At 42.3% G+C, this 21,704-nt stretch overlaps 1 protein-coding gene across 7 annotated transcripts in view; it reads right to left on the bottom strand.

The window, feature by feature from the left end:
* Nucleotides 1-444: 444 nt before the first annotated feature.
* The window catches only part of LOC123767948 (fat-like cadherin-related tumor suppressor homolog), a 511,054-nt gene continuing 489,794 nt past the window's right edge, over nucleotides 445-21,704 (bottom strand). For 3 of the 7 annotated variants that reach the window (XM_069306644.1, XM_069306642.1, XM_069306640.1), the window contains 12 exons: nucleotides 20,940-21,128; nucleotides 20,174-20,388; nucleotides 19,843-19,980; nucleotides 18,240-18,383; nucleotides 16,507-16,680; nucleotides 13,640-16,015; nucleotides 13,142-13,433; nucleotides 9,156-9,242; nucleotides 6,338-6,559; nucleotides 4,935-4,958; nucleotides 4,268-4,429; nucleotides 445-2,952 (listed from right to left, as the gene is read on the bottom strand). In XM_069306644.1, coding sequence (XP_069162745.1) covers nucleotides 2,426-2,952; nucleotides 4,268-4,429; nucleotides 4,935-4,958; nucleotides 6,338-6,559; nucleotides 9,156-9,242; nucleotides 13,142-13,433; nucleotides 13,640-16,015; nucleotides 16,507-16,680; nucleotides 18,240-18,383; nucleotides 19,843-19,980; nucleotides 20,174-20,388; nucleotides 20,940-21,128 — 4,550 coding nt within the window. In that variant the 3' untranslated portion in view covers nucleotides 445-2,425. The remainder of the gene's footprint in view (nucleotides 2,953-4,267; nucleotides 4,430-4,934; nucleotides 4,959-6,337; nucleotides 6,560-9,155; nucleotides 9,243-13,141; nucleotides 13,434-13,639; nucleotides 16,016-16,506; nucleotides 16,681-18,239; nucleotides 18,384-19,842; nucleotides 19,981-20,173; nucleotides 20,389-20,939; nucleotides 21,129-21,704) is intronic. The other 4 variants (XM_069306641.1, XM_069306645.1, XM_069306643.1 and 1 more) reach the window with 4 other exon arrangements.

Consider the following 21,704-nt stretch of genomic DNA (forward strand, 5'->3'; position numbering starts at 1 on the left):
ATATATACATTGGGACAGTGTAGATAGATAGATAGAAATGGTTAAAGATGGGTAAATGGAGATTGAAAGGGATACAAATTTAAAATAATACTAGAGAGGAAGCGATTGAACGAGGAGAGAGAGAGAATCTTGAATCTATCACTCATATTATAAAGTTTTTGGCTCTGTGTCCCAGTCCTACAACTGTCGTATACCTATAGTGCGCGCGTGTGTAAGAGACACACACACACACACAGATGGTGACCAAAGAGCCAGAGCTCAACCCCCGCAAGCACAAATAGATAAGTACAGACACCATACATTAATTAAAAGTGAGGTCAAGACCATCCTTGTATGCTACAGAGCTGTAATCAGAGCTCCTGTAGTGTACTAGTAATACAGGACATGACCACCGTAAATGAAGTCACACATCACAGGTCAAAAGGTCAATAAACACTTAACAAGTCTGGGGACAACAACTTTATTTACACAAGTTCTTTTTACAAAAATACTCTTTTTTTTATGACACCATTCTCAATTATTTAACTTTTGCCAATCCTTCTAATGTCTTTGAATATGAATATAAATGATACAACACAAACTCTTTAGTACTAATGTTTAGTATACAAAAAAAAGCTATCATGTTATTTATTAATATGTCTCCAAAACACTGTAAAGCCACCTGAACTAACGTTAGGATAATCCACGGGAACCTTGGCCACTTTCCGAGAGAAAGACACAGTAAGAATTATGCATTTCACATTGGTGATTTAGGAGGAGTGATCTGGCCAATAACCTTATGTATACAATCTCTCAAACTTTTAAATTAATTTAAGGCAAATAAAACTTCAGATTATACTGTATATGGGAGACACCTAACTATTCAAAAGATGCAAAAATATATATATATATATGTATATATATATATGTACTATATATATATCCCGCTGAATAATCCTACAGGCCCATTGTGCATGGCTTATCCTTTGGAAATTATGATCTGACGTATAGGCACTTTTTCTACTCTGTATCAATAATGACTAGTCCAGAGGAAATGCAGTATAAAGAGTAATGAAACGTGTCAAGGCCAGCACCGTGATACATAATGTGCGTGCTACATGGCATCCATGACACATGGGATGTGTGCAATACATGGGATCGTTGACACATGGGATATGTGCACGACATGGGCTCCATGACACACACACATCAGTATCCTGTCTTTTTTTTTTTTGAATAATCAACCCGTTCATGAAGTTCTAGACATGGAAACTTCTCTTGTAACGTCATAATTAACATATATATACTTTAAGGGTCGATGTAAGACCCAACGGTCGAGAAATACCAATAGGTAGGACTGAAAGTATGTGATAAGCACTGAGGAACCAATGCACATTTTGCGTAATTTTAAATATATAAGCTATTTCTTTACACAGCAAGAGATATTAGGCGGTGGCTTGTCGCTTTCCGTAATTCAGGAGGTCTGCCTCACGCAGCTTTGTTATCCACGTCGACCAAACTTAATAGAACATGCACTAGAATCATTTTTAACAATACAATGTGGGTGGTTTGAAATTAATCTCTTCATAGTATTAAAAATATTAATCTTTACAATGTCGAAAATCTAATGAAAATGTTGGTATTTTAAATATAAATAAAAATTAAAAATATCAAAACACCATCAGAAAAGACAACATACTGGCATAAGATTCATATCATAGTTAATTATACATTTGACTGAAATTATATTTTCAAACAAAAAATAATCAACTTTTCGTCAAGCTGAAAGATTCACCAGTTAGTTGTGTCTACAAATACGTACTAAATAAATGCACGAGCAGTGTATCAAAGTAGTAAATCTGAAATTCATGTCTTAGAAATGCTGATATCCAGTCAGAAAATAGAACAGGAATTCATCTAGGATCAGTCTACAACCTGACACTGAACCACAAGGCACCGGCGCAGGGGGGGGGGGGGCTTCCCTTGACGTGTTCTGAGGGGGATTAACTGGAGTCCCTTCAGCGCCAACTTCGAAGGACCGAGGAGTCCTTCGGTGACCTGCAGGACACCGAGGAGTCTGCGAGAGAAATAGCCTCTTATACAAAACTGATTATCGTTATTCGCAGTTTATTCCTGGCCTGGCGCGTGATCGCCAGCTCTGAGTATAATACTAACACTTTGTTCGATCAGTGACAGCGACAGTTCACGGGCGAGGGTTTGGTCAAACACAGCACCACAGTTTATAAAGTAAAGAATCCCCATGGGACATTTAACACCAAATGTGATCGAGTCCTTCGCTCTTACACCTTTCAAACAAGAGGAAATAAACACACAAAAAATTAAAAAGGCCGATTCACTGGCAATATACTGTTCATTCTTGACTACTTTTCGACTATAAAATCTGCTTCTCGGTCCTCAGAAGTTCATATATGATTGTATAACAAGACTATAAAAACACCTCCGAAAGTGAGGTTTGAATGAGAGTGGCAGTTTGTTGGTCACAAGGTTTCTCTGTTGGATCGTAGTCAGAATCCTGGAGTTCGGAGAGAGAGTCGTCCACGTCGTCCTCCTCGAGCGCCGAAAGGAACGACAAATCGGATACTCGATTATAATCAGTGCGGTGGAAGGGACGGCGACTCCGAGGACTACCCAGTTTACCGACGTCCTCCTCGACAGGAGGCAGGTTCGAGATCTTCGTCAATGGTTCAGGAAAATCATCTTCAATATCCGAGACAATGTTGTACTTGGAATTGTGGTCAAGATCGAGGTCTGGAGTGGAGCCAAGAGAGATGTTGTTGGCAAGAAGAATCTCTTCAAAGCTACAAGGGTCGTCATCGTCGTCGTCGTCATCATCGTCGTCGTCGTCGTCGTCATCTGGAAGGTCTTGGGCGTCTCTGGCGTCCACGGACAGAAGAGGGGTAGCAGCTGTTTCTTCTTCAGGATTAACAGCCACCTTTGGATCATAACCAGTGCCTGAAAATGTAAAATATGGATAAAATAATTGAAATATAATTGCATTTGTAACTGCATGCAATAGACACGTTTTTAGATAGTGGGAGAGTCTAAATTTGGAATGGTAACATATCCTTCAATTGTGCAAGGGGGCGATAGAATAACCCTCATATGTAACCTTATTAATTATTCTATCTACTGGGATCCAGAGGATGTTGAGGCGATTAAGTTCAAATCCAAGAAGCCTTCAACATGACCAAAAATCCTCAAGTATTATTATCTTATATGGCAGAACTAAAATCAAATGTTAAACTGGTCTGTCATGAGACTTGAAATTGTTTGGGTATTATGCGACATTAAACACGGGTATTCAAGCATTATTCAGTAAAGATTTTACATAAAAGAGGCTTTTGCCTGTAACCAGCCACTAGTATAACCAGTGGAGGCCAGCCACTAGTATAACCAGTGGAGGCCAGCCACTAGTATAACCAGTGGAGGCCAGCCACTAGTATAACCAGTGGAGGCCAGCCACTAGTATAACCAGTGGAGGCCAGCCACTAGTATAACCAGTGGAGGCCAGCCACTAGTATAACCAGTGGAGGCCAGCCACTAGTATAACCAGTGGAGGCCAGTCACTAATATAACCAGTGGAGGCCAGCCACTAATATAACCAGTGGAGGCCAGTCACTAATATAACCAGTGGAGGCCAGCCACTAATATAACCAGTGGAGGCCAGTCACTAATATAACCAGTGGAGGCCAGTCACTAATATAACCAGTGGAGGCCAGTCACTAATATAACCAGTGGAGGCCAGCCACTAATATAACCAGTGGAGGCCAGCCACTAATATAACCAGTGGAGGCCAGCCACTAATATAACCAGTGGAGGCCAGCCACTAATATAACCAGTGGAGGCCAGCCACTAATATAACCAGTGGAGGCCAGTCACTAATATAACCAGTGGAGGCCAGTCACTAATATAACCAGTGGAGGCCAGCCACTAATATAACCAGTGGAGGCCAGCCACTAATATAACCAGTGGAGGCCAGCCACTAATATAACCAGTGGAGGCCAGCCACTAATATAACCAGTGGAGGCCAGCCACTAATATAACCAGTGGAGGCCAGCCACTAATATAACCAGTGGAGGCCAGTCACTAATATAACCAGTGGAGGCAGTCACAACTGTCCTACCAGCGTGTTTGACACATATACCCAATGTTTCCCTTTCTATTATACTCCGAATACAACCAAAAATACAAATCAATGGCATTAATCATATACACCGTCACAAGCCCCCCCCCCACGCCCCATACCAGAGAGAAGCCCGAGACTGACCCGACAGAAGCGGCAAGCTCTCCATGATACCGTCTTCGGCTGACGGACGCTCTCCGGCAGCGTCTTCGGTCACCAGCAACAGATCGGGCGTAGCCGCAACCGCCCCCTCACCGCCACCGAAAGTCCGGGAGCCACGCATATCGTAGTCGTCCCAGTGGTAACCTAAGGGACGCACCCGGGGGCAGAACGGACGCTGCATTAGCTGCCTGATACAGATGGCTATGTGCGTTGAGAGAGAGTCGAACTCAAGCGAACTGGATAAAACAGATTTTTCCAAGTGCTATATATACATGTGGATAAATATTTCTTGGGGATTCATCTTATTTAAGTGTATCTACACGCTACATGCTGAAACTATTCCCCAATATTAGGCTTCTGTTGACTAAAGATAATTATTACATGCTTTAAGAGCTGAGCTTTTAAACTAGTTCAGTACATGCATTATTTTTTTTCCAGGTGATATCTGTAATCAAAGGAATGGAATTGATCTTCAGCTATAACACTCATGAACTCTAAACCTTCTTGTTTTACGTGCAAAATAATAAGCTAATTACATATAGGCATTGCCATATAAACATGTGCTGTGTAGCAGATATTCAGCTAATAATGTGCACTAGGCTAGCTAATCACATGAAATAATTTCAAAGTTGCGGTAAAAGATAGATACCTTTCTTCTTGGACGGTGTCGGAGCTGCGTGCGAGAGGGGAAGGGAGAGGGGAAACAATCACGGTAAGTTACTCCAACATCACACATGTGACACAGTACATCACGCAGCGCATTTTGGACTACGGTGAAAAATATACAACGAAAAGCCACAAATTGACAGACTAACGGTAGAAAAACTTACGCCTTCTACAGTTACATTTTAAATATTGTGCCGTTTCCATTGTATATATTATATATTAATATATATATTATATATTAATATATATATTTTATAAAATATACTGTATATTCAGTGAAGCATGACGTCAGGCTATTCTGCAAACCCGGGGAATAATTAGTGCAGGTGCAAAAGATAATTGAGAGTTTTTTGCACGACGCTTCATGTGGAGCAAATAATTACTGATGCCAATATTGAGACGCACATATTTTGCAAAAAAAACAACAAAACAAAAAAGTCTGTATATTATTTCTCATCTAACAAAACACACATGCAGTGTGGCAACTTCAATAACAAAAACAAAAATGGACTGATGACACGCTGTTATATTTCAGTATTTTGTATACAATATATGACAGTCAATAACTGTTGCCATCACGAGTTTGAAATATTAATATCTGTTATGGTGAAACTTTCCCCCCTCCATGTGATAAATATGGCATCTGCAACACACTATTAATAAATACATAATGGAACATGCAGCAAGAAGACCAGCGGATATTGTGTGTGTGTGTGTGTGTGTGTGTGTGTGTGTGTGTGTATGTGTATGTGTATGTGTATGTGTGTGTGTGTGTGTGTGTGTGTGTGTGTGTGTGTGTGTGTGTGTGTGTGTGTGTGTGTGTGTGTGTGTGTGTGTGTGTGGGTGTGGGTGTGGGTGTGGGGGGGGGGGGGGTAGCGGCTTTGGTCGGTTTGTATAAGCCTTTTTTGGGAGATTTATGGAACTCTAAATGTTAGTAGTATAATTTCAGACGGGAGCCAGGTGTATATTACCAGAGAAGTGTGTGCTTGAGCAGGGAGCTCTTAGCACGGCTCACCACCAAGCCAGGCTGGTTATATCTCACCACAAATTAGTAGCAGCCAGAGGGATCAACATTAAATTCCACTCAACACGTAACAAGCCTGAAGACCTAGGGGGGCCACATTCACTTAGCAGTTATTCAAGCACTTACGAACCTGTACATCTTTCCTCAATCTTTGACGGCTTTCTTTACAATTCTTAAACAGTTAATGAGTTCCGAAGCACCAGGAGGCTGTTTATAACAATAGCAACAGTTGATTGAGGAGTTTTCATGCTTGTAAACTGTTTAATAAATGTAACCAAAGCCGTTAAAGACTGAGGGGAAATAATGTACACGTTCGTAAGTACTTGCGTAACTGCTTGGTGAATCTGGGGCCCCTGACTTACGGTATCCCTTATCAGGACCCTTAAATCCTCCATTATCTCCTGGGTCTTGATCCAGAGGACCCGCAGCCGCGCGAGGGAAGGACCTGGAGCGGTCAGCGGGCGGGATGCGGTCTACAGTGACGACCTCCAGTGGGTGACAGCGGTCGGTCCTGCCCCGGCGAGTGAGGAGCGAGGGCCGTGGGAGCGGAGGCACGACTGGAGGTGTTGACCTCAGCCCACACACTGGAGCCAACCCCAGGCACTTGGTATTAACTCATGGTACAGCACTGTTCTCTATTATATAGGCGAATGAATATATGAACAAATCCACAAGGGCCGTGACGAGGATTCGAACTTGCGTCTGGGAGCATCCCAGACGCAGGTTCACATCCCAAATCCCTTGTGGATTTGTTCATTTGATGCATCACGTTAGTGTGATCTCTGTGTGGAATGAATATATATTCATATATCTATATAAATATATGTTACCCAGTACAGGCCCAGTACACTGGCGCCTGTACTGGGCCACTGAATATTTAAGTCACTGGTGCTAGTTTTACAACGATTAAAAAAAACACCTTTTCTTTAAACATGATCAAATTTCTCAACATAAAAAAAGAGGAAAAAAAAGAGCAGCAGCGTTAAAATTAGGGTGAATTATGTTCTCAATATTTTTGCTGAAATATATCCTTATATAATATAAATTCTGAAGCAAGCATGCTATTAGGTCAGCCTGGTATATATGTTGGGTCGGGTGTTAACATTCCTCAGTCACGCTGTGTCGTCCGCAAGCGTGTGTGGAGCAAGCATGCAGGCCGTCGCAAGCATGTTAGCTACTCAGAACGAAACGTCCATGTAGCACGGGCTATGGTGAGCCCGTGGTCGCAAGCAGGGACAGTCACGCTTTATGTCAACACCAACGGTTGGTGAAGCAGGCCGTCGCAGGCAAAGGACACGATGCACAGATGGCAGGATTTAGCTCAGCTCTCTTTGCTTGGGAATGCACCATTGTCTGGCATAACAGTCAGCACTCAAAGAGTGGATGCACTGAATGAACGAAGCACTCATATCAGCGGTTTGCTTCAGGAGGGAAGAATCACGCGTCACAGAAAGTTTCCATGAATTTTATTTACAAGTGTAGATGTTCCACATGTGTCTGTACATAAAAAAGGTGCACATCTTAAAATAAAAACAGAAGACTGTGAAAATCATTTAGCATAAGACGCTGCAGCTTGAAGCAAAAATGCCCCTTCGCAGCGCAGGAAGCAATACGCCTTAAGTCATCAAGAACTGGACTCAAAAGTCATCTCATCAACCGCAGTCTTCCTCAGAGTTGCAAGGTTGCAACTGCATCAGCCCGAGACATGCTACGCAAAATGAGCCTCCAGTTGTTAATGCCTTACAGCACACTACGGACATCCGCCAGCGGAACAAACATCATTGACACTATTTTGTGCTGCGAGATGTTATGTACATTCCATGACAGATTTCACGGTTTTATTTACAAAATTAAGTGTTTGAGGGGAAATTGCGTATATACAAAACGTTGTGGAGTGTGTGTGCATGCGTATGTGCGTGTGTGCATGCGTGCGTGCACGTATGTACGTGTGATATCGTCAAATCGTACAGAAGACGATTTGATCAAGCTGGTTTCCTGATTGTCAAAACCTATGTGTATATATATATATATATATATATATATATATATATATATATATATATATATATATATATATATATATATATATGTCGTACCTATTAGCCAGAACGCACTTCTCAGCCTACTATGCAAGGCCCGATTTGCCTAATAAGCCAAGTTTTCATGAATTAATGTTTTTTCGACTACCTAACCTACCTAACCTAACCTAACCTTACTTTTTGGGCTACCTAACCTAACCTAACCTATAAAGATAGGTTAGGTTAGGTAGGGTTGGTTAGGTTCGGTCACATATCTACGTTAATTTTCAATCCAATAAAAAATAATAGACCTCATACATAATGAAATGGGTAGCTTTATCATTTCATAAGAAAAAAATTAGAGAAAAACAATTAATTCATGAAAACTTGGCTTATTAGGCAAATCGGGCCTTGCATAGTAGGCTGAGAAGTGCATTCTGGCTACTAGGTACGACATATATATATATATATATATATATATATATATATATATATATATATATATATATATATATATATATGTCGTACCTAGTAGCCAGAACTCACTTCTCAGCCTACTATGCATGGCCCGATTTGCCTAACAAGCCAAGTTTTCCTGAATTAATATATTTTCTCTAAATTTTTTCTTATGAAATGATAAAGCTACCTATTTCATAATGTATGAGGCCAATTTTTGTTCATTGAGTTAAAATTAACGTAGATATATGACCGAACCTAACCAACCCTACCTAACCTAACCTAATCTATCTCTATAGGTTAGGTTGGGTTAAGTAGCCGAAAAAGTTAGGTTAGGTTAGGTTAGGTAGGTTAGGTAGTCGAAAAACAATTAATTCATGAAAACTTGGCTTATTAGGCAAATCGGGCCTTGCATAGTAGGCTGAGAAGTGAGTTCTGGCTACTAGGTACGACATATATATATATATATATATAATCAGTAGGTTAGCTTGCATTCGCTTAAGTTAGGCTGTGTTAAGACTCGGCTGAGATAGTTGAGTTGAATAGATTCTAAGACCCATTCTCAGAACCGTCTTGCGTATTTTGTGATGTGTTAGCCGTGTGGTGTGAGGGCGGGCGGAGGCACAGGGGGGGGGGCGCAAGATCACCCCCCTGTTTTCCCGAGTTACAACTCCAGGACAGAACACTAGATGCTACTTTAACATACCTAAGGAGTCGTCCGTGAAGGGAGAGTGCTGGCCGGGAGGAGAGGAACGCACCTCGCCCAGGTTAGTCACCAGATCACAGCCTACATCTGGGGAGACAAAGACCACACCTGCTGTATGTACAACCATAATGGTAACACCGGCTTTTTGTATAATGCTTAATCGCTACACCGGCTTATTGTATAACCCTTAAACGCTACACCTTCTGACAGCATAACCCTTAAACGCTACACCTGCTGACAGCATAACCCTTAAACGCTACACCTGACAGCATAACCCTTAAACGCTACACCTCCTGATTGTATAACCTTTAAACGCTACGTCTACTGATTGTATAACCCTTAAACGCTACACCTGCTGACAGCATAACCCTTAAACGCTACACCTCCTGATTGTATAACCCTTAAACGCTACACCTGCTGACTGCATAATGCTCATCCCACCCAACACAGGTAAACACTGTCAAGAGCAACACCAGAGGTTACAGTGTGCTGAGAGAAGCAAGGAGAGATACAAAAGAAGAGTACAGTTACAGAATATGAGCTATGCTAAGTCGGGGATAGAGATACAGTCATTCGGGGCTACAGTCACTCGGGGACATGGAGACGGAGACACACACCTTCAGGTTTGGGAACACACAGTCATGCAGGGAAAGCCATACAGTCAGTCAGTTACGAGAATACAGTCAGGGGGGGGGGGGGAGATAAACAAAGAATTCAGGGACAATACCAGCCAGAAACAATACCGTGGCTTCATGCAGGTCGGCGTTCAATCCCCGACCATCCACAAGTGATTGGGCCACCATTCCTCCCCCCCCACCCCACCCCCACCCCCGTCCAATCCTAAAGCGCTTGCGAAGCGCAGGACAAATGTTTTACCACTGCGCCACGGGGACTGCACCCTATGGCGCTTCCCCAATTGGGGAATTGGTCTAGTAGAGTGAAGGTGACCTGGGATGTGCACTGGAGGAAATATGAAATTGGAGAAGACATAATAACGACGTACAAGATACTCAGGGGGAACTGACAGTAGATATAGAAGCAATGTTCCAGTTATGGAATAGAAGAACGAGAGAGCAACACTGAAAACTGGAAACACAGTTGGGTCACAGGAATGCCAGAGATAACTTTTTGCAGTCTTAAGAATTGTAAATATGTGCAACGGACTAGATGAGGAAGTTGTTGAAGACAGTTCGATACACAGCTTTAAAATGTAAATATGATCCGATAAACGAGAGAAAAATAAGTCACTGCATTGACCCATTGATGGTCGTATGGCGGGGCTTGAGAGCCGAAGCTCAACTCTCGCAAGCACAACTAGGCGAGTACAACTAAGTACACACACACACACACCATATCACTGCAGCAATAAGCACACTGAGACCAATCCATCCGCTGAAGCAATTAAATGCAAGAATTACAACAATTACCCATTTCACCTGAACAGTTTCCAATTAACAGCTTTATAATGAAACAATAATACCCACACTTTAAAAAAAAAAAAATTCCAAGTGGGACTCTACCATAGTAAACAGCTTTAAAATACTAAAAATCTAATGAAATTAACAATATGGACTTACTGTTTACACATTTAGGGCTAACATACATTATATGTAGACTCATGGTACAGCTCGTCAAGGGACTTGCTGTACCATGAGAAGAAATATAAGAGGCAGTGAGCGAGCCGAGCACAAACTGTGGCGTCTTACTCTAAGGATGTCACATAACTGCCTTACAACATAATACCATTGCTATCCCTCTCTATTGTTATATCAATGCTTAGAGATGTTTAATTATTGCTATTTATAAACCACTAGATTAAATCAACATGTTATGACATTTTTCTACCTATTTATATAGGTATATATATATATATATATATATATATATATATTATATGAAATATATATTCGTGTGTGTGTGTGTGTGTCTTGTACTACAAGCATATTAAACTCTTAAGTATCATCTCTGTCTTAGACACAAAATTGCACAGCCATAAAATATCAAGACGTTTTGCAGAAACCACACATATAGCTACCTATTGTATTCGTGATTTAGTAACTACACCCAGGTGTCTGCTGGCCCATGATACAGGTGTTCGGCGGAACATGATACAGAGGTGTGCTAAGTGTGCACTTTGACCCTCCTCCCCCCCTCACATCGTATTGAAATATTCATGAAATTATTTCGATCCCGCGTACAAAATCTGATTCAGAAAACTGAATTTTGGTTCAAGAAAATAGCAACCCTTTGTAACATTTCAGATGACAAGTTCTCTCAAGTCTCTCTCCAGGTTCCTATAGTTTAAAATTGTTATTGTGTAACCACTTCTTTTTAAATGCAAATTATCAATAATCCACAGTATTTTAACCGAGGAAAACATTAAACTAAGCAAATAAATCATCTAAAAAAGGACCGAAGCTCCCAAGCACAATATATGGCGTAAGCCTCTACTGATACAATAATTAAGCATATTCAAGCTAAAAGAAAATAGACCCAAAGACTAAAGAAAACACACACAAACACATACACACACACACAAACACACACGTATACCCATGCACACGTGTGAACACAAACTAAAATGCATAAATGAAGCTATTTACAACATAACGGAGTCATGAAAAGCAAGGAAGCAGCTTTGTGGTAGCGGAATACTGATTGACAGCCCCTCCTCCACCGCTTGGCTCTTCCTCAAGTTCCTTCAACAGCACATTAGTTGATCACTCTGACGCCCTCAAGGGTCCTGGCCTCGGCTGCCTTGCTAACGAAGGCACTCAGATACCCTATAGTCGCTATTTTGTCACACTAGTACAACCTTGAGACGAAAGTAGCAGCGGTAAATTAATTGAAGAGATGTGTAAACGGTCAACTACTCGAGGACAAGGCCTCGAGGACAAGGCCTCGAGGACAAGGCCTCGAGGACAAGGCCTCGAGGACAAGGCCTCGAGGACAAGAATAAACAAAATATTAACATTTTTCAAAAAGTAAGTTTTTGTGCCGATTTATTTTTCCGGTTTTAACCCATTTGTTCGTTCGGCTAATATGCATGCAGGATACAAGCTGCTTTTTACGTATTACTGTAAATTGAAACTAAGGGTTTTTTAAAGAAATATTTGACCTTAAACCCTCAATAATTACATATTAGTATTATTTGTTCGCTGTAATGAAGAATTTACATTGAATAAGCACACTATCATAGCAATTTCCTAATCAATCAAAGGTTTGAAGAAACTAACAGTGGATATTTTCTTAGAGAGTGGCAGAGGCTGGCTACACTCAGGATTGCGTTAGGCAAACAACCTGTCCACCTAATAGAACGTCGCATTTTGACGTATACTCTACCTAAGGCCAAAAATTGTTGTACTAGAAAACGATAGCGGCTCGCAAGATTGATGTGCTGTCCCGTTTTCTGTTTTGGGTCCTCTGGTTAGTTAGGATAAGGGCACTTTAACACGACAGTTTTTTGACGTTGGGAAACCTTAGGGGGACGAGCTGAAGCAAGAATATTCTTGCTTCAGCTCGTGGATGCTATTGGACGTTTGTGAGCCGGTATTCGTGGATGTTTGTGAGTTGCTACTTTTCATAGTACCTGTTATTTTTATACGTCGGTGGACCATAGCGTACAAAATGAGACGCATTAGTTGAGAGAATGGGTTAAAATGTAACCGAACCTTCAATACAGGCTCGAATTAGCAGGTAATTAGTGACCGGTAAGAATCTTGGTGAGTCAGTATTGTCTAACCTAAAGTACAGAACTTGTCTATTAACCTGAAACTGGCGGTGCCATCCATGAGGTTAGTGTTAAATATCTGTAATCCTGTTCACTGTAATAGTAACTGAAATGTGGTTGATGAATCCAGGAGTTAATAGTGACGGCCACACACTGAGAATTACTGAGCTGCATCGTATGTCGAGTAAAAAAAAACCAAAAACCAAAACAGATGTTTAGATTTTGTGTAATGACTGTCACACTCAGAGTGACTCACCCTTGATGGGCATGAAGTACGAGTCATTAAGGTTGTTGTGGTGATCCCAAGGCTTGTGGAGCGAGTCCGAATCACTGTTGGAGGGCGGCGGTGGCGAAAGGTTGGGCGGCACCACCACAGGCTTGTTAAGGCTGTGGAGGAACTCGTGGGAGCACCTGGACAGTGTCTCCAGCTCCAGGCTCTCGTGGCCCGCCGCGGACAGATCGGCCAGATGCTTCAGTGTGTTGAGTATGACGGAGTCGGTGCCGCTGGGGGTGTAAGAGGCGGGGCGTGGTGGCAGCGGAGGACCCTGCTGTGTGCCACCAAGTGCAACGAAAGGAAAGGGAACTCAAAAAACCGGCAAGGAAATAAAAGGGAATAAGAAGCAAATGACAAAATATGTGTTGGACAAAGTATATGAAGATAGCTATAAACCAAAATGAAAAATGTAGACGTTTTCTACAGCATCTATATCTACATGAAAATAATATATATAATCCATAAAAACGTGACCATTACCTGGTCAGCCTCCACGTTGCAAATTTTCGAATTTCTCTTTGGCGCGTCATTGGCCTTGAGATCATTCTTGACGTGGTGGTCGGTGAGCTTGATGCGGTTGTTCTGCTGGTGGCGCTTGTGTCTCCAGCGGCGTCGTTGCCAGGCCACCAGGAGCAGCATGGCCACTACGCAGCCCAGAAACACCGCCAATATACATATTAGTTCTTCCAGAGTTATGTTGAGGGCGGACGAAGGCGTCTGTGGCCTCGTGATGGCCTCCGTACAGTACTCGCCGGTAACGTTAGACACGCATATGCACTTGAACCCACCATGGAAGTTGAGACACGTGCCTCCGCTCTGGCAAGGATTGCGAGTACATTCATCTATATCTAACTGGCACATCGCACCTGTGAAGTGTTGACACTTACATATTGGCCCATCAGCACCTTCTTCACATCGGCCTCCATTCTGACATGGATTGGGGTTACAAAACACTCCATATTCGCAACGTTTTCCACTCAGTTTTGATGGACACTGACAGTTGTATGTGTGGCCTACAACAACGCATTTACCCGCATTAAGGCAAGGCGAGGAAGAGCAGGGAGCCGTATCCACTTGACATTGAACACCTGTGAAACGCGGAGGACAAGTGCATTTATAGGATTTTTCATTTTCGACACACGTTCCACCATTTAGACAAGGGTAGGAACCACATACACCAGCAGGAGGGAGTACATTAGGGCACTGAAGTTCTACATTAGCTAAACGTTTGAGCACAGCACCCCCTGACGAAGATCCTGTAATGCTCACTGGAAGCTCTATGCCATCTATGGTAACCTGGTCAAGGCAACCTACGAACCCAAGACTGCTATGGGAATAGGAAGACATACCAGAGGTTTGCTCAATGCCAATTGTGGCACCCAAGTACATAAAGTCTGAATCCATGTTTAGGATATCGTTAGCTCCTGGTGCTGCACCTGAGCTTACCTCACCATCGACACTCAGAGTAGAGATTGTGCCCTCGCGGGTAAGGTTGATAAAATGCCACTGATCATTGTTCACTCTGATGGTTGACACTCTCACCAGACCTTCGCCACTTCCACAGTCCCAGCGGTATTGAACATGGCCACCAACTACCTCCAATATACTGTAATCTACTTCTCCAGCAGCATAAACAATTGTTCCCACTGGGTTCCTGGTACGGAGGAAGACACTAAGGACAAGAGCGCTGCTTTCAGCTTGGCGAGCCACACTGTACTGAGCATAACTCTTACCTCTGAAAGACAAAGGCCTCAGCGGGTAATGGCATGAAGGACTACGACACTTTGTTAAATCCACTTGGCATGACGGTCCAGCGCGTCCTGAGGGGCATTGACACGTGTAGCCACGAGTGCTGGCATCAGTGGGAGTACATTCTTCGTACTCTGCACAAGGCCGGTGTCCGCAAGCATTCACGAGGGTTTCACACTCATCCCCACCATATCCCTGATCACAAAGACATCCAGCTTTCTGGTGGAACCTCGGCGCAACTAAACTTGAGAGCTGAGTATTAAAAGGGACAGACACATCATCACTGATCTCCACCACATCAACACACGCCCCGTGCCCGCTACAATCAGTCTGGGTCGTACACATGGAATCCATCACTGCCAGCAAAGACAAGCCAAGTCTCTCTTGCACCTGAACTTTCTTAGTTTTTAACTGTTCGAGTAATTGCTCTCTTGAGAAAAAGGAGTTATCAGGCTTCTTCACAACAAAAAGCACGTCTAAACTTCTCTGAATATCTCTTTTCGTACGCTGTGTGTTGTAATCAATTTTTTCTAATGAATAAGAATGCATAAGCGATGGCTGGAGACTCATAACCGTAATTGTATCCTCCATAACAGAAAATTCAGATGCAATTGCTCTCAAGAAAACTTTGTGATATCTTGAAAGAAATTCATCGGGAGACAGTGGCCCTATTTGAACAATTACAGAGTTCTCGACCATTTCTTCGGTAATGACTGACACATAAACCGTAGCTTGAGCCGTGCGGTGGTACCTACCGTCAGACACACTAACATTAACACTGTAATTTCCAGAGTCAAGGGGAGTCAGAGCCACTAGCGTGCCATCTTGACCATCAATGTCAAAATATTTAATGGAACTGATCTCTCGAGGATATGGCGCAATAGAGTACTGAAGAGTATCATAAGGGTCCTGGTCGAGTGCGGTAACTCGACCGATGATACCCCCTGGGAAGGCAGTTTGATAGCTGATGATAGTAGAGGTGAGAGGGAAGAGAGTAGGGGGGTAACGAGACTCTTCCACCACCGTGACGGTAACTTGGGTGTTGGCGTGTAGGGGCGGCGACCCACTATCCCACACTCTCACCTCCACCACATACTCATTCTGAACCTGGTGGCAAGAGATGAACGGGCTTAGTGAATATATATATTAAAGATATCAATAGTCTAACTTTTGTAGAAGGAAGAAAATACAACACTTATGTAATGATACAAGAACAACAGCTCAAAACTACAGAACGTTGAGGCATTCTGTTAGTGTGGGAACACTATCTTGAGGTTATCTTGAGATGATTTCGGGGGCTTTAGTGTCCCTGCGACCCGGTCCTCGACCAGGCCTCCACCCCCAGGAAGCAGCCCGTGACAGCTGACTAACACCCAGGTACCTATTTTACTGCTAGGTAACAGGGGCATAGGGTGAAAGAAACTCTGCCCATTGTTTCTCGCTGGCGCCCGGAATCGAACCCAGGACCACAGGATCACAAGTCCAGCGTGCTGTCCGCTCGGCCGACCGGCTCCCTATCACTGTGATGCTAAAGTTCCAATACTAATGTTTACAAAAACGAGTCTCACTCACAGACTAACAGCTCTTGGAGGACTCACCAGGTGGTTGAGCTTGTTGGTGGCAAGCCTGAGGGAACCATCTTGGTCGAGGGTGAAGGCACGGTTGTCGGTGGCCTGGTTAACCACCTCCCAGGTGAAGGGCGCGCCGTTGGGGTCAGCATCGGCGTCGTTAGCCATCAGCCGCAGAAGTGAATGACCAACCGGCCGGTTCTCCTGGTGCGGTCAAACACAACATACATATTTACAATACACAATAAAATCACAATAACGCAATATATCTGAAGAAAATCTTCAAGGTTGCATGTAACCTTTTAGCAGGTCGTCATGGGTTAAGATGTGCGTCTGGGGTGTGTCTGGATGCTGGTTCAATACTGCCGTCCTGCTCTAAAGATTCCTATACACATAGTAATACGTATATTATGTTTGTACCTAGATTTTTCCCCATGATAATATGTACCATCAAACAACTCGAATCTAATTAACAGTAAATGTCGTCCCATTTACTTAATGAATCGTGGATATTCAAACCTCTTTTTAAGCCTTTTTAATCAGTAAAAACGTTGTGTATATGAATGCTCTTCATTTACGTTTAGCAAAGCAATTGCTACCGAGAAACAAATAAGTGTCCTGTTTAATGCAGAAAATTACACAAATTACAAGCTTACATTGCAGTTATTTCTGCAAATTCCAATTCCCCAATAATGGTGTTTACTTACAGCCCCTGGTAATGTCACGCCTATTTTACTTTAGGCAAACAATTTGCCGGTGAATTTCCTCCGCTAATTCCTCCCACTGCTATTTATTATTAGAATCCTGTTAGCTTTTTACTACTTTTCAAAAGCCTTCATCAATCTTTTTTTTTTAGAAAAACACAAAACAAAGAGGTATGAGGGTCAGTGTTGACTTATGTACAGATGCGAGACGATGATATGGTGTTAACAAACAAGAGTGTGACCAGTGACCATTGTCAATTTGAAAAGCTTATGTGGTGTTTAGAGAATAGATAAATTAAGCAATTAAAATATCATGGAATAATGTTGTGCACAATATTGATCACCCACAAGAACAGACGTTGACAGAATACACAGCCTGTCTTCTACTATAGTAGTATTATAGAAGCCGTGACCTGAAAATCAATTTAAGTTCACGTATGCTTAAAATTTTGCCAAGTTGCTAGTGGGACAAGGCAAAGTGTTAGCGGTCTAAGCAACACTAAAAATTTATGATCTAATATTTTGGTTGTAATTAATTTGATAAGAAGAGTGTAATACTTAAAGAAAGTATTGCACGATATTCTCGTAAATCGTCATACTTCAACTAAAGTGCTTCACTCTGCAATTATTACAGTAAAAACAATCATTAACCAGCAAATGAGAGAGAATAACTCAGTGGGCACATGTTGGCCAAACTACGTTGATTCAACGTTGAATGACGTTGAATCAAATGCGCGTCTATTTAGGAACCTTTTCTCCATCCTTGGCAGCTATGTTTACATTTATTAACCAGTTTATGAGCTCCGGAGTACTAGGAGGCTGCTTATAACAATAACAAAATTTGACTGGAAAGTTTAGATGCTCATAAACTGTTTAAGAAATGTAAACAAAAGCGCCATAGATTGAGGAAAGATGTACTCAAGTAGATGCGTAAATGCTAGTCGAATCCTAATCCAGGAGAATATTTCCCCTCAGATCCTAAATCTGGATATCTGGAACATTAAGCAAGGAAGAAACTTTCCAGTGCTCCGGCTGAGCGTGGTTCCCGAGAGCCCTCACCTGCACGACAACCGTGTAGTTCTGCCGAGTGAAAACCGGAGCGTTGTCGTTGACGTCGCCGACCAGGAGTTCGACCTGAGTGGTGGCAGCGTTGGAGGGGGTACCAAGGTCTCGCGCAATCACCGCCAACACGTACTTTCCAACCTGCATTGAGGACGTGCTTCCAGTCAGAACAGTGACACAATCAGCAGCTTAATATAATTAGAAACATTTTATGGACGACCGCGGGGCATTCCCAGATTTCCAAGCTTCTTTAATCTATTCTACAGATTATCTTTTTTTTGGAGAGCTAAGTATGAACTTTAAGGTTCCAATACTTGTCTCGTTTATCTTACTAAATATACAATACCACGTTTAGTTCACCCATCTGGATGTCTTCCGGCCATTCATACGTAAACAAAATATAACATAAAAGATAATTTTCAACAGGATTTTTATAAAAAAACAGAATGACTCCGTTTTCTTGCAGGTTGGCGTTCGATCCTAGATAGTCCGAGTTGATGGGCACCATTCCTTCCCTCAGTCCATTTATTCCAGCTCCTCGTATCCCTTTCATGTGCTACATAGTTATAATGGCTTAGTGCCTTCTGCTCATAATTTCTTTAAGCCACAATGACCAAGAGAGAGCACTTGGAAGGGATATCAGGACAGGATAGGAGCCGAGATAGGTGGACGAAGGCAGAGAAAGGATCGAACGCCGACCCTGCCAGAAGCGAAACCATCTCTACAGAAACCAATCTAAACGAGTAAATCACAAAATTATAAAATACTACATTGATGAAGGAGACAGGATTGCCTACGTAAAATCAGAGAGATGAATGGTTTTGTGCTTAAAAATCTGTGAGAGTCACTCAACATTTGCCAGATCTGGTGACATCTGAATGTGGGACGTTACCGGAAATTCGAGATTTCCTGGAGGAAAAAATAGGAGAAAGTTCTCAGACGGAAATAACACTATATATGATGGCCCACTCAACCCAATAGTGCAAATAAGTAGAAAGAAAATCCTTTATTACCTTAGAGATGAATGACCAAAGTGTATAAACACATCTGCATTAAAAAACAGGTCCAAGAGCTAATAGCTCGATTCTGCAGATACAAATAGTAACACACACACACACACCTAACGTTGTTACGAGAGATGACCCCTAGATGAAAGATTATCAGATAAAAAGGCGACAGCAAAGGAGGTAATGAAACGGCTGAAAACACTGGATGCAACTAAAGCAGTTGGATCAGACAATGTATCACCGGGGATATTAAAAGAGGCAGCGAAGGCCCTCAGCATGCCTCTGGCAAGGATCTTTAACGAGTCGCTTATAACAGGAGAGTTGCTGGAAGAAGGCAAATGTGGTACCAATCTTCAAGCACTTAAGGATGCACTTTACTACAGACCTGGATCACCGACTAGTATTCCCTGCAAAATGCTTGAAAGAATAATAAGGCTAAGACTTGTTGCACACCTGGAGAACATTAGGTTTCTAAACAAACATCAACATGGGTTCTGGAAAGGGAAATCATGCCTAATAAACCTTTTGGAATTCAATGATAAAATAACAATCAAGCAATCCAGCCCACATATATATTGTCTCTAGTACATCACCTTCTCCCTGTCCAGCTTCTTCAAGACAGTAATGATGCCGGTGTCGTGGTCGATGCCGAAGCAATGGTCGTCGTTGCCGGCCTGAATGCTGTAGCGAACGAGGCTGTTGACCCCCTCGTCTATGTCACTGGCCGAGATCTACAGCAGATACAGAAAGTAAACTTTTAATACCGTGAACAACACTCATCCAGTCATTCGTGTCTGATGGAAAGAGTGGGGGGATAAAACTAAAGGGGGCCAAATTATACTAAATCTAATATTTTGCAAGTTTCATTCTTCTCCGTTTTCTTCATTCAGGTCGGCGAATAGAACGCCATCGGCTAGGAATCACCTGTATTACGCTGGAGCCCTGCAATGCGTCCTCCCTGACGGTGGCGGTGTAGGAGGGCAGAGTGAACACCGGAGCGTTGTCATTGACGTCGGTGATGGTCAGATTGACGAGGGCCGTGGCGGAGAAGGGCGGTATCCCTCCGTCAGTAGCCACCACCGTCGCCACCACCTGCTGAATACGCTCGAAGTCCACTGGTGCCCCGATGCTGATCACACCTGTAAGCCCCCGACACATTAGTTTAGTCTGCCTTGAGTTGCTTTGAATTTCAGGATTTTTACCCATTTTCATGACGAGTAAATGGGAAGTGGTTTTTGCCAAACCAAACACGTTCGTAACGTTAATATTGTCATGCTTTCAATGCCACTTAAGCACTAGAATTTTGACGTAGGTGTACTAAATGTGACGGCACTATGAAAATATAAAAAAATGGTATCTAAAGCATAAATAACGGAGCAAAAAAAAAAAAAAAATATATATTATATATATATATATATATATATATATATATATATATATATATATATATATATATATATATATATATATATATATATATATATATATATATATATATATATAATATTATTTGTCCAATAAATGAAGAATAATTTATATCATACTCAAGAAAGCAAGAACCAGGTATACATTACCTTGGTACATCGTCAGCATCGAAGCTGTGATTATACCCAGAAATACATCCAGTACATAAATACATTCATACATAAACAAGTATGCACACACTGCAGAATGAGTCTCTCTCACTCACCGGTCTTGGGGTGTATGAGGAGGAAGGTGTCCCTGGTGGTGTGGTGGAGGGTGTAGGTGATGTCAGCGTTGACGCCGATGTCCCTGGAGGTGGCCATCACGCGCACCACCTCCGTCCCCACCGCCGTGTTCTCCGCCACCGTCGTCTCGTGCAGCTTCCGCACGAACTCCGGCGCGTTGTCGTTCACGTCTGTCGTCGTAACACGCACGCACGATGATAAAATGATGTTGGCATTAATAACGAAAATGAACCTCTCTCACTCGCGCGCGCGCGAACACACACACACACACACACACACACACACCTTTCCCCACTCCTCAAAGTTTTATAGTAGGTACTAAGTCTGACAATATACTTTAGGTGAAAAGTTTGAATCGAACATTTTCACTTTTAAGTGAAAAGTTTATTTTAGGTGAAAAATTTGAATCTTACATTTTCACTTAGGTGAAAGGTTTAAATAAGAAAACTGTGGAAAATATGTCAGCCATAACCCCTTGAACCCCCTATTATAAGCCTGATTGATATCCTTGTACCAGTACCCATAATACTCAGCCAGGGGGGGGGGGTTAACATTGAAAATATTGGTGGGTAACGAAGGCTAAAAAAAAAAAATAGAAATAAAAGTATATATACTTTTTGTTATACCACTTTAAACCAAATTAGTTGGAAAGGAAGGGAACTATCAGGAGAAAGCGCCAAGCCATTACGATTATATATAGCACTTGGAAGGGGGAGGACAGGATAAGGATTTGGGATGGAATGGGG

The sequence above is a fragment of the Procambarus clarkii genome, chromosome 58 (genome assembly GCF_040958095.1).
Source record: "Procambarus clarkii isolate CNS0578487 chromosome 58, FALCON_Pclarkii_2.0, whole genome shotgun sequence".
Classification (NCBI taxonomy): Eukaryota; Metazoa; Arthropoda; class Malacostraca; order Decapoda; family Cambaridae; genus Procambarus; species Procambarus clarkii.